Consider the following 24,029-nt stretch of genomic DNA (forward strand, 5'->3'; position numbering starts at 1 on the left):
TGTGTGTGTATATATGTGTGCATGTACATATACGTATCTCCTTACTGCTTTGATAGGTAAGTGGGTGTGTGGAAAACCACCCTCCAGTTTTGTTTTCCAAAGAAACCAATTTGTTAAGAGGTTCTGTTTTCTTAGTCTTGAGGTTCTCTATGTATGTACATATTGCTCTGTGACAGTTATAACCTAAAACACTGTTGACAGCCTCTAAATTTTGCCGAATCCTTCCCTTTCCTCACTCTTCAGGACATCCCCAGGGCTGTAGTATAGTTGTATTTGAAGGTTTTTGAACAAAGAATACCTTCATTTTGCTCACCAGCACAAGACAAGATTTCCAAAGCAAGCAGGCAGTACAGACTTCACTCATTTTGGGTTCGCTACAGGGCAAAAGCAAAGCACTGTCTTAATTGCCCTCACCTTCCAGGGTCCTGCCCTGTGCCTATGCTCAGGTTTTGAGTCAAAAAGGATAGAAGTTCTTACACTAGTGTTTATTGAAGCACTATTCACAATAGCCAAAAGGTGGAAACAACCCAAGTGTCCGTCAATGGATGGAGAAACACGATGTGATACACCCATGTGATAAAATATTATTTGGCCATGAAAAGGAATGAAATGCTGATACATGCTGTAGCCTGGATGAACCCTGAAAACATTATGGAAAGTGAAATAAGTCAGACACAGAAGGATAAATATTGTATCATCCTACTTATATGAAATATCTAGAATAGGCAAATGCATAGGGACAAAGTTTATTAGCTGTTACCATGGGCTAGGAAGAGGGCGAATGGGAGTAAAGCCTCACTGAGAAGATGGCATTCAAGTAAAAACTGAAAGAAGCAAAGAAGACAGGGAGCAAACTCAGCAAGTGCAAAGGCCCTAGGGTGGAAGCATGCCTGGCCTACTCAGGAAACAGGAAGCCACTGTAATGAAGCAGAGTGAGTAACATGGAGAGAGAATAGGAGATTAAAAAGAGAGGGAAGGGTAGACGAGACATGGTGTAGAGGACCAGGTAGGCCACTGAAGGACTGACTTTTATTCTGAGCAAGGTGAGTGTCACTGATGGGTTCTGAGCAGAGGAGTGGCATGATCTGACTAAAGCTTTATATGATCACCCTGGTCGTTATGTGGAGACTCAGCTTGAAGAAGGAGCAAGGGTGGAAGCAAGGAAACTACTTGGTGGGGCTATAGCAATCATTCAGACAAGAGAGGGTGGTAGTGTAGACCTGAGCAGAGGAAGTTCACATTCTGGATTCAATGTAAAGGATGAGCCAACAGGATTTGCTGAAAAGCTAAATACCTCTAATGATATTAATTATTTTTAATAATAATTATACTGAAAAATACGGTTCTTGAAGCTCCTGAACTAAATTGCCATAATAGTTGTTATTTGCCATCAAGTCGATTCTGATTCATAGTGACCCTGCATAACAGAGCAGAATTGCCCCGATAGGGTTTCCTAGGCTGTAATCTTTATGGGAACAGATTCTCAGGTCTTTTCTCTCTCAGAGCAGCTGGTGAGTTCAAACCATGAACCTTTCGGTTAGCAGCTAAACACTTAACCATTGTGCTGCCAAGACTCCTGAAATTCTGATAGAGGCCCATTTAATTTCTTAGGCTTGACATGGAACAGTAAAAGTAATCCCAGAAAGGGCAGGAGAGAATCACTCCTCTCAGGAGAATAGTTGTCATTCTTAAATAGTCATTCTCAAAGAAAGCTACTAATCCTAAAATCAGAGCCTGCAATTTTCATGCAAAGACTTTTGACTTTGGAGAAGTTAGCTGCTAACACTTGTGCGATAGGCAACAATGAGAAGAAACTAAACTATCCAGTGGCAAGACACAAGACTGTGTGTCCGTATTGGCCCAGGGAAGAGAGAGGTATTACTTGGGTTTAGATAGAAACAATAGAGCTGAAAAGCTGAATTGTTCTTTGTTTGAATCAATTCTATCTGAGCTTGCAAGAAGAGAAAACTCTTCAAAATAAGGTTCACTGTACGCTGGGTTTATAAGACAATCCTTTTTATTTATTTATTTATTTTGGTGTTGTTAGATGCTGTCGAGTTGGTTCTGACTCATAGCAACCATATATATAACAGAATGAAACACTGCCTGGTCCTTCGTTATCCTCACAATCATTGCTATGTTTGAGGTCATTGTTGCAGCCATTGTATCAACCCATTTCGTTAAGGGTCTTTCTCTTTTTCACTGACCCTCTACTTTATACCAAGCATGATATCCTCCAGGGACTGGTCCATCCTGATAACATGTCCAAAGTCCTGAGATGAAGTCTTGCCATCATCCTTTCTAAGGAACATTCTGGCTGTACTTCTTCCAACACGGATTTGTTTGTTCTTCTGACAGTCCATGGTATATTGAATATTCTTCACCAACACCATAATTCAAAGGTGTCAATTCTTCTTTGGTCTTCCTTATTCACTCTCCAGCTTCCATATGCATGTGAGGAGATTGAAAATACCATGGCTTGGGTCAGGTGAACCTTAGTTCTCAAGGTACCATCTTTGTTTTCTAACACTTTAAGGAAGTCTTTGGCATTTAACAAATGTCAGATTCTCCTGTCGTCAGGTCAGAAAATACAGCTTCACGTGAGGACTGTCCATTCTCCCACCAGCTTTAGTTTTAATTTGCCCAGCTGGTATAAGGGGAAAGCCTACCAGGGCCGCTTTTTGTTTTCCTGTGTATTTCCATTCTTGGCATATGACAAAAGAGGTCGCTGTTTCTTTTTCTTCTCAAGTGGCCCCAGATAAAAACCTGTGGAGGAAGAATAAATTGAAATCGAAAACAGCAAAAAGGAGGAGAGAAATGGCAGCATCTCCAGGCTTGGCATTATGTAAATAAACAAGGGATCTTCTCTGCCCCAAGGACAAATGGCCAGGATCACGCAAAGACAGGAGAGCAGCCTCTGGCGGGCATGGGGGCCTGAGGTGGGGTTGATAGCCAGTAACCGGTCTTTGTGATTTTCTCCTTTATTTGCCATTGTTGAAGACAATAGTCATTAGAGTAAAGTATAATCTTGCATCTCCATTTACAAGTGCTTTCCAACGTTTGTTAACTCAAGCAAACAAACAAAATTCAGACACTAACCCCAGAACGTCCTGCATTGTCCCAGCATGTCCTTTAAACATGGGTTTGCCCACACATCCACAAAGCATCCAGGAGGTCTTCTCTCTTTAGGAATTTGTTTTCATACCGACTTTATGACCACACGGAGACATTCCCAAACAAATGGCCATGTCTGCATTGTTTATGGTCAGTCAGCCTGCAAAGCTACAAGCTAAGTGAGTCCTCACCCTTGGAGACTTGGGCAGCCCTGGAACATAGCATTGAGCCTGTGCTGTCTTTATTGGTGAGATTGAAGATGGATATGAGGTGGAAACCTGGCCAGTCTCGGGGTGAGAAATAATGCAGAGAAATGACAAGGAAAAAAAAAAACAGGCTGAATTTGGACTGGGAGTGGGGGAATCAATCAACAATTATTCATCAAACACCCACAATGTGCCAAGCACAATACCAGGTAACAGGAATGTAGAAAGAAGAGTCTTTGCCCTTCAAGAAACCAGACGCTATTGAGGGAGGCAGACAAGCAAATAGGAGAACAGGCCCGCTGGACAGGCTGGCTGAATTCAAATGCTCCTCTGTCTTTCCTAATCAGTTGACATTCCACATGCTTTTTTAACCACTGTGACCTCAAAGTCATCATCTGTGTAATGGGAATAATAATGGAAACTATGTGATAGACTTTTATGGGATTGGTTGAAATCATATTTGTAAAGTACTTGCATGGTGTTTGACCCATTGTAAATACACCGTTAATGACCATTAGTAATATTGTTGGGCAGTTGGGTAACATCAACGGTTAAGTGCTCGACGACTAGGTGAAAGGTTGGCAATTCAAACTCAACCAGAGATGCCTTGAAAGACAGGCCTGGCAATCTGCTTCCAAAAGGTCACAGCCTTGGAAACCCTATGGAGCAGTTCTACTCTGCACACACGGGGTTGACATGAGTCAGAATTGACTTATCGGCAACTGACAACAACAATATTGTTATTACTGATGTTGGTGTTGTTTGTGGCATAATAAAAGGGTGATGATAGAGTTATTGTCACATAATTCTGTTTAGGCGCCTAACTCAGGTGAAGGATGAATGGAAGCAACATGGGCTTGCAGGAGGTAATGCTTGAACTGTGCTTCAAAAGACAAGTAGCAGATAGCCAGGCACAGCCTCAGGGTGGGGCAAGACATACCACGCAGAGACCAGACCGTTCAAAGACACCACAGTGAGGGAAAGGACATGCACAGGGAGCATGCCGAAGACAGCAACAGCAAATGGGAAGAAAATTAACAATTTTTAAGCCCATACCAAATAGTAGAAATTGTGCCACATGATTTAAGAAGATGATCCCACTTAAAGCTTTGTAAAAACCATGACACAAAGAATTCTATTTTACATATGAAGAAACCAAGGCTCAGAGAGGTGCAATAGCTGGCCAAAGATTACACATCTAGCAGCCAGCACGATTCACTTCCAAGTCTGTAGGATTCCAAAGCCCATATTCCATACACAGTCTATCCTCCCTCTAAAAACCAACCAACAAACAAACAATACCAGTTGCCTTTGAGTCAATCCCAACTCATGGCAACCCCATGTGTGTCAGAGTAGATCTATGCTCCATAGGGTTCGCAATGGCTGATTTTTCTGTAGTAGATCTTTCTTCCAAGATGCCTCTGGGTGGACTCAAACCACCAACTTTTCGGGTAGCAGCTGAATGCGTTAACCGTTTGCACCACACAAGGACTCCGCTTTCCTCCCAGCTGGATCATAAAATGTGTGTGACAGTCATGTGGGGTATGGAAAATGAGAACTCAGTGGTCACAAAGAAGAGTTCGGATGTGTCCCTAGACCATGGGCACTAATGGGGTACTGTAAGTAACAGGTTTTCCTGCATGGGGAAAGGGCCACCATACCCTTTACCCAACTTCATAGACATAAGAGGTGGGTGTACAGTAAGCTAAGTATGGACAGTGTGGTATTTGTGTCATGGAACAGAGATTATGGTGCCATCCATCATCCAGCACCATAAAAGGGGAACATTTTAAAAATGTTAATTTGCCCTAAGCTTATGAACTGATTAGAGAAAACAGCAAAGGGCAACAGGTATTCAATAGGGTACCATCCATAAAAACCAAGGTCCCTTCTGAGGGATGTTGTTGAGGGAATTAATGTATCGGGAAAGAGGCTGGACCTATTAGATGGCCCTAATGATGATTTTCTGCCATTTTGAGCAGGAAGAAAGAAAATCTATGACCTCTAGAGCTAAAAGAGGCCCCAAAGGCCGTCTAACCACACTTTACTATTTTTTTTTTTTTTTACAGATCGTAATTCCAAGAGTCAGAGATATGAGCTGATTAGACCCAGATCTTTATGACATGGATAACTGCCATATTAAATTAACACCACATAAAAAATAAAAAAAAAAAAAAAAGTCAGGAAACTGAAGACAGTCACAGGGACTGAATTGGGTGTTTTCCTCCAAAACTTTCCCCAAGGCGATCCCTAGAAGAATTTTTCACAGGTTCTGAAGTGAATATCATTTATGCATCTCTCTCCCACTGCTCTGCCAGACAAGGTACAGAAGGCCAGCCTGGAAGGAGGTAGAACCCCAACCTCAGCCCTTCAGCGAGCTTACAAGTCCTGCTTTCAAAATTTCTCTCTGATGTTTCTGATAGTAGGGTAGGAAGGGCAGGAAAAGTAAAACATATCTTTTCCTACGGTAAAAGGGAATCTGAAATGTTATTCTCTCTCACTGGCTCAGACTTAGGAGGCCCTGCCTAAGGGAAAGGGTAGATAGGCCCAGTAACAGGTGGGCAGGTTCCCAGAGGGATAAACCAAGGGCATTCTGGTCTACCAAACTTGGAAACTGTCAACAAGCTTGTCACCAGAGAAAATGACCTGCCTTGAAAAGGAAGGTAGGAGAACTTCTCTATCTATAGCACTTTAGGATACTTTCTTGACAATCTCTCCTCTGGTGATAATTTCTCAAATAAGTACTTGGATTTCAGAAGTACGTGATATCCTGGTAAATATGGCAGGAATATCAGAAAAATATGTAGCTCAATTCTGTGATGATGAAAAAAATAAGATAAAACCCTAAAAATTATTACAACCTAATAAGAAGCCCATATGGTGTTGCCCTGGAAGAACCATCTGTGGTCCTGAACGTTCTCCTCAGAGGGATGTCTATTTACTTTTAAAAATAAATGAAAGAATGCACATGAACCCAATAATGTCCTTTTTAAGATGGAAAATATTACCTTGGGTAAAATTGAATTTCACCCATCTGGTTGGCTGACAAGATGTAGATGACAAATATTCTTGATTCTGTTGGCCACAGCCACAAGGTGTATAAAGAAGCTTCTGGAAATATTATTGCTGGACCTGTGCCATCCAACATGTTGGCATCAAATGAGGTACATCACACAGTTATATAATAAACAGAAGAGGTAACATCAATTCTCAGAAAAAGAACTGAATACCAGAGATGATAGACGACAGGTTGTCATCTAGTTCCAACCCCCTAGAGAGCCCTGCTGAAATTTCCTTAAGGAATTGATAGCTGAGGAGTTTAACCTGTTCCCATGCCTTGCCCTCATCACAAAACCAGCTGGGTTGCTTCTTCCTGTCCTCCCTACCTGTCACCTAAGGATCAGAAAGTGCTCTTTAGACTATGAAGGCTATGTCAATCATGAGCGCAAGGAGCCTTGGTTGGGTTACTGAGCCAAATTTCATAATTTCTTTACAATGACATGACTTACGTGTTAAAAAATAAGTACCTGTAGATTATGTTCTTTTAATGATTTCATTTACACGTTTCAGTGACATAAACCAGCACTGCTCTGGAATCTATGTAGCATTCATTCAAAGGGCTAAAGGAAAAATCAGCAAAGTGAAACTAGGAGAAAGTGATGAGGTCTATCTACTTTCTGAGATTCCTTATTTCCAAGGGAAACCCTGGTGGTGTAGTGGTTAAATGTTACAGCTGCTAACCAAGAGGTCAGTAGTTTGAATCCGCCAGGCGCTCCTTGGAAACTCTGTGGGGCAGTTCTATTCTGTCCTATAGAGTCGGAATCCACTCAATGACAATGGGTTTGGTTTTTGTTTTTGTTTTTGTTTTCCTCCAAGAGAAGAGTTTAAGCTCCACCTGGTGGTTAGTAGTATCACAAATAAAGAGAGGACAACAGCTGACCCTGCTCATAGATCCTCTGCCTCCTGGGGTGAAGGCTGCATTCTCAATATACGCATGTGCCTGAGCTTTCCACTACGGAGCCCTGGTGGCGCAATGGTTAAGCAAAAGGTTGATGGTTTGAACCCACCAGCTCCTCTGCAGGAGAAAAGACCTGGCGATTTGCTCCCACAAAGATTTCAGCTTAGGAAACCCTATTGGGCAGTTCCACACTGTCACAGGGTCACCATGAGTTAGAAGAAGCCCTGGTGGCATAGTGGTCAAACATTTGGCTGCTAACCAAAAGGTCGGCAGTTCAAATCCACCAACTGCTCCTTGAAAACCCTATGGGGCAGTTCTACTCTGTCCTACAGGGTTGCTATGAGAAGAAACTGAGTCAATGGCAACAGGTTTGGTTTTTGTTATGAGTCAGAAATGACTCGACGGCAACGTGCTTCACAGTACTGTTTTGGAGCAATCAGCTTTACGATCCCTGTCTCCCTCTCCCCAGAATTGTCACTAATAGGGCAGGAATGCCATCATAGACTGTTTCAAGAACAGCAAAAGCTTCCTTTTTGCTTCCACTCACTTTATAAGTGTGCTAAAATACTCATTTATAGCTACAAAGCAATTTGTGACAAGAGCCCCACACTTCTAGGAACCTATTCTAAGGACAGGATACTAAATACAGAACAGAATTCACACACAGAGACGTTCATCGCATCATTGTTTGTATCAAACATTAAAAACGATGTCAATATCCAGCAATGGGTTACTGATTGAGTGAACTAGAACAAATCCATTGCACACAATACTCTGAAGACATTGACAATTATTTTTTTGAATATAACAAAGTATTTGGTTATAATGCTAATGAAAAGGAAAGTGAGAATACAAAATAGTATTTCACAAATATAGCACACCACACACACACACATCCTATCAAGAGAGAGAGAAAAAGGAAAAGAGAGAGAATGGGAGTGTGTGTGCCCTGAGAAAAAACACCAAAACATCATCAATATCGGGCTTTGGGTAGGACTTGGGATTTTGCAAATTATTTTTATTTGACTTTTTCTAAATATTCTACAAATTTTAATAACAGGCATGGATTGCTTTTCATAAGCAAAACAAGAAAAATTATTATTTTTTTCTCAGTATTTCAATCAGTGGGTCTCTACCCTCTGAATTGCATCTCTTGGGAAAAGAAACAAACTTCGGTGTTTTTAAATTACGTGATGGGAGAAAGGGAAAAGAGGGAGTGGAGGGTTAGAGTCAAAAGCAAACTCCCTTCCAGTCTCTGGCACTCTTTGCTTGCTGTGAAGTCGTTCATCCATGAACGTCCCTTGAGAGGGCATAGGGATGAGTGGGTAATGTGGGGTGCTTTAATCTGTGAAAGAGTCTATTACAAAACTGAATCAAAATGTGTACTGGAAGTAGGAGTATGCCTCTAAGATAAACTGGCAAATCCATTCCCTAATAAAATATTCTTTTGAAAGTCAATCACTTAAATTTTTTCATGTCTAAATTCAGACATCACAGTCTTTTTAAAAGAGAACACACTAGGATTACATTAATTTTATCCAGTTTCTATCTCCATAGCTCTTCTTTCATTCACCCCCTTTAATATGAAGCTGTGAGTCCTATTCAAAAATATGACATAGAAAGCCAATTTATAGTTCTTTACTTGGTGACAAGTAATTGCATTTATTTGACGTTGATTTCCTGATAAAAAATGTTATATATCACCCCCCATTGACCTATTGCTTGTTTATTTCCATTGTTTGCATTTTCTCACGTGTCCTCTGATTCCCTACCTTCCTCCATTTCAGTCATTATGGCCATGTCTAGAAGGTAGTAGTGCCTTTGGCAGAATGTCAACTTGAAGAATTTAGTCAACTAAAGGTAGTTCATTTTCTCAAATGCTAGAAATCAAACATGAGTATGTTTTAGGTGTATGGTATTCTGCTCTTCGAGTTGCACTGTTCTGTTCCTTTACACCAACCCAACTTTTTGCCAAAGAGAAGATTGAAGCTAGTATCCACTTTAATGTCTTTGCCAATCAAGGTTCCTGCTTGGATTCCTAGCAGGACTCTTATACCAGTCTGTATCTTGATGAACAATGATCTTTGCATTTTCTATTAATCATTCAATTATTACAAGTTATTTTGAGGATTATTAATGATTCATCAGGGAAATAATCTGTTGAACTGCTAATTTGTAAAGGTCATTGCATTGGGGTGAATGTGTTACAGACTGGATCTAAATCTTTGCCTTTCCCCTGCTTCTCTCCTTGGGAAGCATACTCCCAAATTTTATTAAGAAACTCAATAGGAAAATAAGAAACATTTCAGAGATGTTCCTTTATGGAGATTCCAGGTGTAGCATTTTTAGTTTCCTTAAGCCTATTGGTTAACATTATTATGGGTGGACTTTTATAAACTCCTAGAAAATTAGAAGGCCTTTCTTTGGGGATTATCTATTGTGTAGCTATGGTCGTTTTCTAAAATTCTCAGACATGTTCCAAACCATTTGTCAAACTCAAAAACCAACTCTTACATATCTGACGTACCATGAAATGATTGTGAAATGTGCCTTTCTGGTTTTGATAGATTGAGCTGAAGTATCTTTGGAGCTTATAGATGTTTTTCAGTTTACTATCATGGTTATTTTCATTTTCAAAATCCCCGTTCCATCTTCATGTCTATTTTTACAGATACATTGCTCTCTGTGACATAAATATAAATCATAAACAGAGCTGATTAACAGCTACAAATGCAGTCAGTTTAATTTTCCCAATATATTTTTCTACACCCTTATCTTATTCAACTCTAAGACCTGCTGAGTTTTAGAAACTGAAAGTCCATGATTTATTGAGCCACATCTACTTTGTTTTATTATTTAGGTGGTGAATATACTTATTTGTTGCCCAGAAAATGAACCAAACTGTCTGCAAAAAAAGAAAAGATATCTCCCAAATCATTCCCATACTCCCGTTTCTTTCATTTTCCACATACATATTCCTTCTTTGAGTCTTTTTCTATGATATGTTTTAACCTGTAGGAACCAAAGATTCAAACATTTTGGTGAAAAATACTTTTGAGTTAATTCATGCTTCCTGTATGTTGGAAATGTCACATTCATACTAAGTCTCAATAAATAATTTCTAAAACTCAGGCAGCCCTGTTTCTATCCCACAGCACTTGAATAAGCAAATAATATGTTGTCCAATAGAGCCAAGCCTCCTTTAAAACTTATTCCTAACATTTATAATAAATTCTTCATCTATGGTCTAATACATCCATTTGTTTTAGCTATGATATCACTTTAATATAGAAGGTCTACTTTTTAAATTTTTGTTTCCCGCAAACCAGTCTCCTGAACACAACCTAACCCACCTGTTACCATTGAGTGGATTCTGACTCATAGTGACCCTACAGAACAGATTAGAACTGCCCTGAAGAGTTTCCAAGGAGCGCCTGGTGGATTCGAACTGCCAACCTTTTGGTTAGCAGCCATGGGATTAACCACTATGCCACCAGAGTTTCCTGAACACAACCATTAGGTAATAATTTATCCACTCAACAAACATTTACTCAGCAAAGATGAGGGTTATTTCAATCCCTGTCTACAAATGAACCTCTCTTTAGTACAAAGAGACATATGTGCAGAGAGGAGCAATAAAGGGTTGAAAGTGATACAGCAGAAAGCCTTTCAGAATATATTAAAGGCACAAAGAGAAAGTGAGCATTCAGCCGTAGATAAAAAGAAGGCTGACTTAAGTGGCACATGTTGGGTAAAAGGTTTATAGATATTCCAGGAAGAAGGAACTGGATGAACAAAGGCAGAGGGGCCAGGAACATCAGGGGTCCTGAAAGGAGAAAGTTGCTCAGCACATCTGGGCCACGGATGTGTGGAGTCCTGGCAGTGGTAGCAGCAGCAAGGGGAATGGCAATGCGGACGTAGTCAGCAGGAGATAAGACTAAAAAAATGGCAGGAATCCATATCCACAGTTCATACGTGCCCTGAGAAGAATTTTTAGCTTTATACCATAGCTAATAGAGGTCGCTAATTTTTTTTAACAGGAACAGTGATATACTCAGGCCTGGAAGACTGCTTAAATAGCTGCATGGGGAATAAAACAGAAAAAAGGAAGGAGGGATAGGACCAGAGTCAGGAAGGCCAGCGAAGAAACTATTACAATAGTTAAGAGGCTATTGTTGTTAGCTGCCATTGAGTCAGCCCCTGACTCATGGTGACCGCATGCACAACAGGATCAGATGGTTGTGATCCATAGGGTTTTCACTGGCTCATTTTCAGAAGTAGATTACCTGGCCTTTCTTCCTAGTCCATCTTAGTCTGGAAGCTCCATTGAAGCCCATTCAGCATCATAGCAACATGCAAGCCTCCACTGACAAACGGGTGGTGGCTGGGAATCAAACCCAGAATTCTACCACAGGAAGATGGGTATTCTACTGCTGAACCACCACACCCTCAGGTTAAGATGCCAAGGGCTGGAAAAGGCTGTGACAAGGAAGAGAAAGAGAAGACAGTAAATGAGTGAGAACCACCACTGTGGAGCACTTGCCACTAGCTAACATACTATATATTTTACTTATTTTGCTCTGTGTTCCCCCACTAGGATGTAAGTTCCTGAAGGCAGAATGTTTTGTCCACTGTTCTGTCATCCTCAGCGTACAAACAATGCCTAGCACAGAAAAGATGCTTGATAAATACATGTACGATGAATCAACTGTACGCAGAAGGTGAGGGGATCACACAATGCCCGTATGCCTGACTTTTAAGGGTCTATAAAATGAGAGCCAAGAACATAAGCAGAGAAACTAGTCCACAGACAGGTTGGAGGGGGTGGGCAGAGAATGGGGGAATTGTGTCATTTTGAAAGATTTAGCTTTCCTTCACTGTGAGAATCAGGATTCCATCTAGGCTAAGGTAATTTGTCCACAAGAGAGCTCAAGATATAAGATGTCAAACCGAATTCAAGGGGAAAGGATTTGTAAAAATCGCATGGGGATGAAGTCTGACCTCCTGTAACTTCACAAGGGGAAGGAGAATCAAGATCAACAGTCTAAAGCTGATTCCCATGAGGCAGAGGTCAGACATGCCTCCTCTCCACCATCTTTACCAATTCTGACGGTAATCGTCCCTCCCACGGCACTCTCTCTACTTCTCTGCTGGGCTGGATAAATCAGTGCAATGGCCACACGATACAATTACGGGGTTTATTATTGGAAACCCTCGTGGTGTAATAGTTAAGTGTTATGGCTGCTAACCAAAAGGGCAGCAGTTTGAATCCACCAGGCACTCCTTGGAAACTCTATGGGGCAGTTCTACTCTGTCCTATAGGGTTGCTATGAGTCGGAATTGACTCGATGGCAATGGGTTTGGTTTTTTGGCTTTGGGAAAGTAACAGGTTACAATTCAGGCTCAGGAACACTCAAGATATAGTTCTTTCATCAGGACAGTCTCTTCCCAGCCGTGCTCGCAGGCATCTGGCCCTTGGCCTCTGCCCAAAGGCACTCAACTTTCTTTCTCCATGGGCCAGGAAGCCCACCATGCTGTCTCCTGCTGCCGGGTCTCTGCTGCCAGGTCTCTGCCACTGCTTCTCACTGCCTTCAGTGTTACAGCTTTCTCTCTCTCTGTCTTCTGGTTCCTGGAGTTTCTCAGAGCAGGGACCTAGGGTCCAAAGACATGCTGGCTCCTGGGTGTTCTTCCTTGGTGGGGGATGGGATCTTTTTCCTGCATCTGGAATGGCTCATTTCAAGCTCATCGGGGTGGCAAAATTGACCAAACCCCTTGGTGGGCCACAATTACCCTATTTGCACAGTTCCACCCAATCACTTGGTGGGAGTTACAAAACCATGGTGAGAAGGGGCATACAAAAGCAATCCTTCTCACTGCAGGATTATTCATTTGTTTTTAATAAAATGTTTAACCTTTGTTCTTTTGGAACTCCAAGAACACTTTAATCTCCATAGTGCTTTGAAAAGATAATCAACCATGTCAAACAAATCCAAGAGTTACTTTTAGGGTGCATGCTAAAAACTACAACTTTATAGTAGAGGAAAATCAGGCTTTGTTCATTAAATTGCTTACAAAGCAATTAAATTAATAGCTCTACTTCTACCTAATTTAAATTTTTCTGCTGTTAAAAGTTACACTGGTGGCCTAGCAATTCCATTCCTAAGTATATACCTAAAGGAACTAGAGACTCAAACAGATCCTTGTATGCCAGTGTTCACTGCAGCATTAGTCACAACAGCAAAAAGGTGGGAAAAACCCAAGTGTCCATCAACAGATGAATGGATAAATAAAATATGGTCTATTCATACAATGGAATATTATTCAGCCATAAAATAAAATATGGTATATTCATACGACGGAATATTATTCAGCTGTAAAAAAGGAATGCAATGCTGATAAATGTTTCAAAATGAATGAACCTTGAAAACATTATGCTGAGTGAAATAGGTCAGACACAAACGGACAAGTATTGCATGATCCCACTTACATGGACTATCTAGAATAGCCAAATGCATAGAAACAAGAGTTTGTTATTAGATACCAGTGGTGTCTAATAACTGGATGGAATAATACACCAGACAAACCCTAATCTCTCAAAAAACAATGTGTGGCAATTAAAACATTAATGTAAAACAAAGTATAATACAAAACAACAGCATGAAATAGGAGCGAGATATCGTATGTTGATAAAAAGTGAAATCCATCACGAAAAAAGAGGCTGGAAGGAGGGAGCGGCCTGTCTCATTAGGGGGAGAGTAATTGGGAGTATGTGGTAAGTTTTTTTTAGTAAGGTATATATAAGTTTATATGTGAGAGACTGACGATTTGTAAACTTTCACTTAAAGCACAATAAAAATTATTAAAAAAAAAAAAAGTGAAATCCACCAAAAACAGAGATTGACATCGACCTTTATACACCTTAGTTATCTAGTGTTACTATAACAGAAATACCACAGTCGATGGCTTAACAAACAGAAATTTATTCTCTCACAGTCTAGGAGGCTAGAAGTTCAAATTCAGGGTGCCAGCTCCAGGAGAAGGCTTCCTCTCTGTCAGCTCTGGGGGAAAGTTCTTGTCATCAATCTTCCCCAGTCTAGGAATTTTCAGCGCAGGAACCCCAGGTCCAAGGGATAAGCCCCCACTCCTGGCTCTGCTTTCTTGGTGGCATGAGGTCCCCCATGTCTCTCTGCTTGAGTCTTTCTTTTATATCTCAAAGGAGATTGACTTAAGACACAACCTAATCTTGTAAATTGAGTCCTGCCTCACTAACATAACTGCTGATCACCCCCCTCATTAACATCATAGAGGTAGGACTTACCACACATAGGAAAATCACATCAGATGACAAAATGGCAGACAGTTACACAATACTGGGAATCAAGGGCTAGCCAAAGTTGACACCCATTTTTGGGGGGACACAATTCAATCCATAACACCACCTATAAAAAACTTGAAAACATACAAAGCCAAAACCATATTAATTTCAAGGAATAATTGTTATCTATGTAATATGGAAACCTTGGTGGCATAGTGGTTAAGAGTTACGGCTGCTAACCAAAAGGTCGGCAGTTCGAATCCACCAGGCATTTCTTGTAAACTCTACAGGGCAGTTCTACTCTGTTCTATAGGGTCTCTATGAGTTGGAATCAACTCCATGGCAGTGGGTTTGGGTTTTCCTATATATTCATAATAGGAGAGTTTAACATGCTTCTCAGAAATCACCGATATAAATTAAGAAATAAGTAAATATGTCGAGTCGATTCTGACTCATAGCAACCCTATGGGACAAAGTAGAACTGCCCCATGGAGTTTCCAAGGAGCACCTGGCGGATTCAAACTGCCCACCCTTTGGTTAGCAGCAGTAGCACTTAACCACTATGCCACCAGGGTTTCCTATATTTACATATATTTTTTGAGGCAGGCATATAATTTATGTAATTGATTTTTTTTTTAATTTAAAATAAAAATGTTTGAGTAGTGGTGAAGACATGTCACCTCAGTTCAGCTCAAGGCAAAATTACAAAATAGATTTTGTCTTTGGGGCTTCTAGTGCCCCTTGGTGCTCTCTTTTCCTTTCTAAGGCACCCTCTGCTCTTTCCTGTATCAGTCCCCAGGTCCTTGGGCTCTTCAGCCTAAGCATTCAATGATGGGATCATGGACCAGTGGGCCAGCATTGCCCCCACAACTGTTTCCCAAAGCAGCCACAAAGCCCTGTCATACAACCCAATCAGGTAATAATGTGAGCTTGTTCCAAGCTTATTGGCAAACAACAGCACACACATCCAAGCCCTCTCTCCCGCCCCCACCACCAGAAAACTTTCAGGAACCACATGTATACATCTTCTTTTCCCCACCCTGATCTAAACCTGTTCCTAGGAAAGTCTGATATTCACCATTACATTTCAGGGTAAATTTCATTCATGGATTTGCTGCTTCAGAATAATTTGCATCTGAAATGTTATCACTAATTATGCAGTGAAATTTAGGCATCAGCACAGCAGGTAGGTCAGATGCTTAAGGAGTTCCTTTGGATGCCTAATTTCTTAATTCTTCTGAACGATAAGCGCAGGTATTAGCTCGGTTTTCCCCAGCTTGCTTTCAGATAAGTGCACACCATACTACGTTTCAGATCATAAAGAAGGCTTAAAACGTTAGCCAAACCAACAATCACCAAAAAAGGAGTGTATGGTCACATATGTAGGGACATAGCATATATGTGTGCAGGTAGGTACAGGTGAGTACATATGTGTGCACAGATAGAAGTGTCTGTACACGTACGTACAGATATGTGTGTGAACCCATAACCCATAATACAGATTACAGATGCTTCTCCAACATAAACAAACACCATGCAAGAATGACTTCCTGGCTTGAAGGCTTAGGTCCTTAGTTTCATGGGACAACTCAGTTAATTGACACCACGAAGTTCACATCCTGAATCCTAGTGCAGCAAGTAGCATCTAGGGTCTTAAAATCCTACAAGCAGCCATTATCGAACTAACAGATTGGCACGCAAAGTAAGTATGGGTCTCCATTACACATAATGGACCAGTATTGACACATTGTTATTAACTAAAATCCGTAGTCTACATTAGGGTTCACTCTTTGTGTTGTATAGTTTTGTGGGTTTTGACAAATGTGTAAGGTCGTATATCTGCCATTACAGTGTTATAGAGAGTAGTTTCACTGGCCTAAAATGCCCTGGGCTCCCCCTAGCCCCTGGCAACCCCTGATCTTTTTGCTACTGTAACATACTTTTTATTGGTTTTTTTCTAGATTATCCTTTACTCTATTAAATGGGCCTATGCCCTACTAGGTCGTACTGTCTAGGATTTCTGGGGCTGGATAGCTTAGCCTTATTAGTTTCTTTATCTTCATTTCAGCCAAATGTCTGCACCCATGGTTTGTTGATTACATACTTATATGTATACATCTTTATCTATATTCATACATTAATTTTATATATTTACGTAAGATTAGAAAGAGTGGAAAATAACGTATTTGAAAACACATATCACTAGGCCTCACTCAAACGAAGGGCTACAAAAGTTTTTAAAATTGAGGCTGGAGGGCAAGGAGGGTGGTGGAAAAGTGTGCAGATAAAAATAAGGCTTATTAAAGTATCATTTTCTGTAAGGAGACATAGTTTTGTACACTCAGGGTACCAAAATCAAGTACCCAGTATGCCAATCAAAGTATATAAAATAAGAAAAAACCAAAACAAACCCATTACCATCAAGTCGATTCCAACTGACAGTGACCCTAAAGGACAGAGTAGAGCTGCCCCATAGGGTTTCCAAGGAGTGCCTGGTAGATTCAAACTGCCTACCTTTTGGTTACCAGCTGTAGCTCTTAGCCACTACGCCAAGGTCTTATAAAAAAAAAATGAAAAGTTCAGAAAGTGCAAAGAATAATACTGTGAATATATATGATTTGTATGCTTTATATCTTAAATAAGAAGTCTTTACCGCTATCATTATGATATTCTCCTATATTTTAATTTTGTTTTCCACTTTCATGTCTTTATCTAATTTGGAATTTTTTATATGCGATTTGTGAGGTAGCAAATGAATTCAGGTTTTCAACATGGAAAGTCAAATTATTCCAGCACCATTTACTGAAAAATTGTCTTTACCCCGCTGATGTTTGATGCTCCTTTTGTCTTATACCCAGATCTACCATATGCACGGGAGTGTTTCTGGGTTCCATTCTATTTCACTGATTTATTCACTGATTCCAGTACCCACATCATATTACAGTGAAACCTGTGAGAGCCAGAACTTGAAGGGACTGCTCTGTTTTTCCCGGTCTCACAAGTTTTCTTCCTTTGAAAGGGTGCAGTCTTAACACTTTTCTATTGCTTTTAGTGAAAAATATTTGAGTTTTCCCTCTCTTGACAGGTTTGTGCCTTACAGAGGTTCTGGCTTTTGCAGATTGAGTGTACTTTAAGTTCCATGGCTCGATAAGTGTTCATAACTGATACGACAAACCTTCCCTTCTTGTTCTTTTTTTCTTTTGAATGTTCTTGGCTATTGTGAGACATTTACCTCTCCAAAGGAATTCTAGAATCAGTCTATCAAGGACAACAAAAAAATTTTTTTGGACTTAAAATTCTGTATCTATTTAGTGAGAACTGACATATTTACTGTATTGCATTCTCCCATCAGTTAACTTAGTATATTTCTCCACTTAGTAAGGTAGTCTTTCTTGTTCTTCAAACAAGTATTACACTTTTCCATGATGAGATTCTTTATCTAGTCTTGATGAAAATGACAAAAGGATTCTTTAAAAAAGACTTACTCAGTAATGCAAATTACTTTATATGCAGATTATTATGTAAACTTTAGCTCCAAAATCACCTTCTAGCTCTTTCTTGACTGGGAACTAGTCATAGTCCTTTACCATATTGCTTTCATCCTATATAGTCAGAATTAGAATGGATGTCCCTTTCCTGTGTCAGTGAACCATTAAGGAGTGTTATTCTTTCCTTGGACACTTGCTTTCTGACCCTTTCTTCTTTAAAGTCTTTTTCAGTTGAAATCTGTCTCCAAAATATTGCCTGTGGCTGCCACTTCTCTTTGTCTCTATGAAGATGGCAGCTTTCTCTCTTAAATGAGCATTCTATAAAGTGGCAAAGGAAGGGGCATGTTACTGTGTGCCATAAAGTAGATTCCAACTCCTAACGACCCCATGTGACAGAGTAGAACTGCCCCACAGAGTTTCTGAGGATGTAATGTTTACAGGAAAGAGCCCTGGTGATGCAGCAGTTAAGCACTTGGCTGCTAACTGACAGGTTGGCAATTGGAACCCACCTCCTCCATGGGAAATAGATGTGGCAGTCTGCTTCTGTAAAGATTACAGTCTTGGAAACCCCATGGGGTTGTTCTACCCTGTCCTGTAGGATCGCTACGAGTCTAAATTGACTCACCGGTAATGGGTTTGGTTTTTGGAATCTTTAGAGGAGCAGATCTCCTAGTCTTTTTTCCTGCAGAGCTGGTGGGTTCAAACCACCAAACTTTTGGCTAATAGTCAAGTACTGTAACCATTGCACCACCAGGGCTCCTTTTGGAAGGGACATACGAAGTCCCTTTTGGTGAGAAGGTTCACTTCTTACTTAGAAAACCAAAAAGCCAAACCTGTTGCCATCAAGTCAATTCTGACTCATAGCAATCCTTATAGGACAGATTAGAACTGCCCCATAGAGTTTCCAAGGAGCGCCTGGTGGATTCAAACTGCCAACCTTTTGGTTAGTAGCTGTAGTGCTTAACCACTAAGCCACCAGGGTTTCCTCTTACTTAGAGTACAAGATAAAAGCTAATCCTCCACTGAACTGCAATATGTATACCATGATGCTGCCTGTGCAGCCATAGAAGAACCCTCCAGGAAACATAAGCACAGGCCTTTAGTGACCAATAGTTTGTACATACAGATAACATGTCTCGTGACTTCTTTTTAACAACAGGGAATTGGAAAGTTATGAGGGAAATTCTTCATTGTCATAAAAATAGAGATTATTTCCCAATGGCTAGTTCATGATAGCAATATCATTTGTTAGCAACACCTTCTTCTAGAATCAATGTCACCATTCCCTCTTTGTCTCTTGTCAACAGTCAGGTCACCAACAAGTATTGATTTTTCACTGCTATCTCCTCACTCTCCTCCTTTTCATTTTCTAACTCTACTCCCCATTATTCTTCCCCAGAGTTACTTTCTCCCCTGGCTTACCAAAATAAAAGATGTTATATATTGTCTTTTTCCCCTTCTTGCAACCTGGGTATTACTTTATTCTAAAGCAGATTCAAGAGTAAGCAGAGGAATGAAGAGTCTGGAGGAATCACAATGTTGAAGCCCTTGGATAACTATTGCTGAGGAGTGGGTGTAGTGTTGGCTATATTGCAGACACACACTTGCACACAGGCAAACATACACACACATACACACAGTGGGACCATTTATTAAAGGGGATACATCTTACTGTTCTTAGGTGCCTTCGAGTCAGTTCCAACTTACAGTGACACTATGTACAACAAAATGAAACACTGCCTGGTCCTGCACCATCCTCACTGTTGTCATTATGCTTGAGCCCATTGTTGCAGCCACTGTGTTCAATCCATCTCATAGAGGATCTTCCTCTTTTTCACTGACCCTTTACCAGACATGATGCCCTTCTCCAGGGACTGGTCCCTCCTGATAACATGTCCGAGTATGTGAGACGAAGTCTCGTCACCCTCGCTGCTAAGGAGCTTTTCTGGCTGTACTTCTTCTAAGACAGATTTGTTTATTCTTCTGGTAGTCCATGGAATATTCAATATTCTTCGCCAACACCATAACTCAAAGGCATCAGTTCTTCTTTAGTCTTCTTTATTCATTGCTCATGGATTGAATCAGGCCCACCTTAGTCCTCAAAGTGACATCTTTGCTTTTTAACTTTTTAAGCAGGTCTTCTGCAGCCCATTTTTTTTTTTTTTCTGCAGCCCATATGCCCAATGCAATAAGTTGTTTGGTTTCTTGACTGTGCTTCCATGGGCGTTGATTGTGGATCCAAGTAAAATGAAATTCTGACAACTTCAATCTTTTCTCCATTTATCAGGATGTTTCTTATTGGTCCAGTTGTGAGGATTTTTGTTTTCTTTATGTCAAGGCATAATCCATACTGAAGACTGTTATCTTTGATCTTCATCAGTAAGTACTTCAAGTCTTCTTCACTTTCAGCAAGCGAGGTTCTGTCATCTGCATAATGCAGGTTGTTAATGAATCTTCCTCCAATCCTAATGCTGCATTCTTCTTCATATAGTTCAGCTTCTTGGATTATTTGCCCAGCATACAGATTGAATAGGTATGGTGAAAGGATATAACCTGACGCACATTTTTCCTGACTTTAAACCACACAGTATCCCCTTGTTCTGTTCAAACAACTGGCTCTTGGTTTATGTACAGGTTGCGCATGAGCACGGTTAAGTGTTCTGGAATTCCCATTCTTTGCAATGTTATCCATAATTTGTTATGAACCAGAGAGTTGGATACCTTTACATAGTCAGAAAAACACAGGTAGACATCCTTCTGGTATTCTCTGCTTTCCACCAGGATCCATCTGACATCAGCAATGATATCCCTGGTTCCACGTTCTCTTCTGAATCCAGCCTGAATTTCTGGCAGTTCCCTGCAGCTGCTATTGAATGATCTTCAGCCAAACTTTACTTGTGTGTGAAATTAATGATATTGTTCGATAATTTCTACATTTGGTTAGACCACCTTTCTTGGGAATAGGCATAAATATGAATCTTTTCCAGTTGGTTGGCCAGGAAGCTGTCTTCCACATTTCTTGGCATAGACGAGTGAGCACTTCCAGTGCTGCATCCATTTGTTGAAACATCTCAATTGATATTCTGTCAATTCCTGGTGCCTGATGTCTTGTTTTTTGCCCATTCCCTTCAGTGCAGCTTGGACTTCTTCCTTCAGTACCATTGGTTCTTGATCATAAGCTATCTCCTGAAATGACTGAATGCCTACTAATTCTTTCAGTATAGTGACTCTGTGTATTCCTTCCATCTTCTTTTGATGCTTCCTGCCCTGTTCGACATATTTCCATAGTACCTTCAATATTACAATTCAAGGTTTGAATTTTTTCTTCAGTTTATTCAGCTTGATAAATACTGAGTATGTTCTTCCCTTCTGGTTTTCTAACTCCGGGTTTTTACACATTTCATTATAATACTTTACTTTGCCTTCTCAAGCCACCCTTTGAAATCTTCCATTCAGCTTTTTTAGTTCATCATTTCTTCCATCTGCTTTAGCTACTCTACACTGAGTACTCTACATTGAGGAGCAAGTTTCAGAGTCTCTTCTGACATCCATTTTGGTCTTTTCTTTCTTTCTTATCTGTTTAATGGCCTTTAGCTTTCTTCATGTATGATGTCATCCCTCAAATTGTTTGGTCTTCGGTCACTAGCGTACAATGTGTTAACTCTATTCTCAAGATGGTCTCTAAATTCAAGTGTGATATACTTAAGGTTATACTTTGGTTTTAATGGACTTGCTGTAATTTTGTTCAGCTTCAACTTGAATTTGTACATGAATAGCTGATCGCCTGTTCCACAGTCAGCCGCTGACCTTGTTCTGACTGATGATATTGAGCTTCTCCATCATCTCTTCCCACAGATGTAGTTGATCTGATTCCTGTGTATTCCCTCTTGTGAGGTCCACATGTATAGTCGCCTTTTATGTTGTTGAAAAAAGGTATTTGCAATAAACAAAGCAAAATTCTATCTTGTGCTCTCCAGCGTTGTTTCTATCGCCAAGGCCATATTTTCCAACTACCGAACCTTCTTCATTTCCAACTTTCGCGTTCCAATCATCAATAATTATTAATGCATTTTGATTGTATGTTTAATCAATTTCAGACTGCAGAAGTTGGTAAAAATCTTCAATTTCCTCATTTTTGGTACTAGTGGGTTGGTGTGTAAATTTGAATAATAGTCATATTAACTGGTCTTCCTTGTAGGCATTTGGATATTATACTATCACTGACAACACTGTACTTCAGGATAGGTCTTGAAATGTTATTTTGATGATGAATGCAGTAAACCCAGAAAACCCAGTGCGAACAATACCATTCTTTAATTAGTCATTCCTGGCATATAGACCATATGATTATCCAATTCAAAATAGCCAGTACCAGTCCATTTCAGCTCACTAATGCCTAGGATATCTATCTTATGTGGTCCATTTCATTTTTGACAACTTCCAATTTTCCTAGATTCATACTTTGTACATTCTATGTTCTGATTATTAATGGATGTTTGCAGCTGTTTATTCTCATTTTGAGTCATGCCACATTAGCAAATGAAGGGCCCGAAAGCTTGACTCCATCCCCATCATTAAGGTTGACTCTACTTTGAGGAAGCAGCTCTTCCCCCATCGTATTTTGAGTGCCTTCCAACCTGAGGGGCTCGTCTTCTGGCACTATTTCAGGCAGTGGTCCACTGCTATTCATAAGACTTTCACTGGTCAATTTTTTCAGAAGTAGACTGCCAGGTCCTTCTTCCTAGCTGGTCTTAGTCCAGAAGATCTGCTGAAACCTGTCCACCATGAGTGACTGCCGGTATTTGAAATACCAGTGGCATAGCTTCCAGCATCCCAGCAACACAGGAGCCACCACTGTACGACAAACTGACAGACACGTGGAGAAGAGCATGCCAAACTATTTCAAAACAATTATTTCTCATTTCAGTCCATATTAAGGCTTACATGTTTTTGTAAATCCTTAAAGTCATAATTTTAAAACTGAAATGATAGCGGAGGACACATTCCTTGGCCTCTAATTTCTACCTGTTGTAACTATATTCAATGCTATTATGAAACGTGGTCTCTGTTCAGAGCCTACTAAGGCATCTCCCTCTCAATTAATTAAAGAGCAAGAACACTTTCATTAGGTTCTTACTATGTGTGCTTGCCCTGTGGTTAAGAATATATCTCATAGATATGAAGCTAGTCTGTGTGTAGATGCGGTCTTGTTAATTTAGTTTCTTTTGGGGAAAAATGCATTTCTAATGGTCACCTTATCTCAAATTGCAGATCACGGTATTTCGGATGGGTTCAGAAGGACATCAGGACATTGATTTAGCTATCCTGACAGCTTTACTCAAAGGTAAAAGAGTTTCTGTGTCCAGAGAGTGCAAAAACAATTTAAATGGATGAATACAACTATCTTATGTCTTCTTACAGTGGATACGATCTCAATACCATGAAATACCCAATCATTAATAATATAAAGATATCTCCTATAAGGTACTGTTAATGCTGTTAAATTCTACTAAAATAGACCTGTCATGGTGTGACTCAATTTTATAGGGTTTAAACATACAACTATTCAAATTATGTCCACTGAATCATAAAATATATAAAGTAAAAGGCTGATGTAACATGTAAGCCACTAAGTTATTTGAGGTTAATAATTATTATTACCCTATCTATTTTGAAAAACAATTTGGTATGGCTTACAATAAAGATTTGAATATATTGTCTATGTAACATATATGTGTATATGTGCACATATAGGCCCCTTGTGGCACAGTGGTTAAAGTGCTCGGCTGCTAATCAAAAGGTGGGCAATTTCAACCCACCAGCTGCTCCACAAGAGAAAGATGTAGCAGTCTGCTTCTGTAAAGATTACAGCCTTGGAAACCTTATGGGGCAGTTCTACTCTGTCCTATAGGGTAACTGTGAGTCGGAATTGACTCAACAGCCGTGGG

The 24,029-nt window shown here is 40.2% G+C and overlaps 1 protein-coding gene across 2 annotated transcripts in view; it reads left to right on the forward strand.

Annotated features, from left to right (window-relative positions):
- TRPM3 (transient receptor potential cation channel subfamily M member 3) overlaps nucleotides 1-24,029 on the forward strand; it is a 996,165-nt gene that overhangs the window by 797,829 nt on the left and 174,307 nt on the right. For both annotated transcript variants that reach the window (XM_023544757.2, XM_064291228.1), the window contains exon 9: nucleotides 23,353-23,425. In XM_023544757.2, the coding sequence (XP_023400525.2) occupies nucleotides 23,353-23,425 (73 nt within the window). The remainder of the gene's footprint in view (nucleotides 1-23,352; nucleotides 23,426-24,029) is intronic.

This window comes from Loxodonta africana, chromosome 9 (genome assembly GCF_030014295.1).
Source record: "Loxodonta africana isolate mLoxAfr1 chromosome 9, mLoxAfr1.hap2, whole genome shotgun sequence".
NCBI lineage: Eukaryota > Metazoa > Chordata > Mammalia > Proboscidea > Elephantidae > Loxodonta > Loxodonta africana.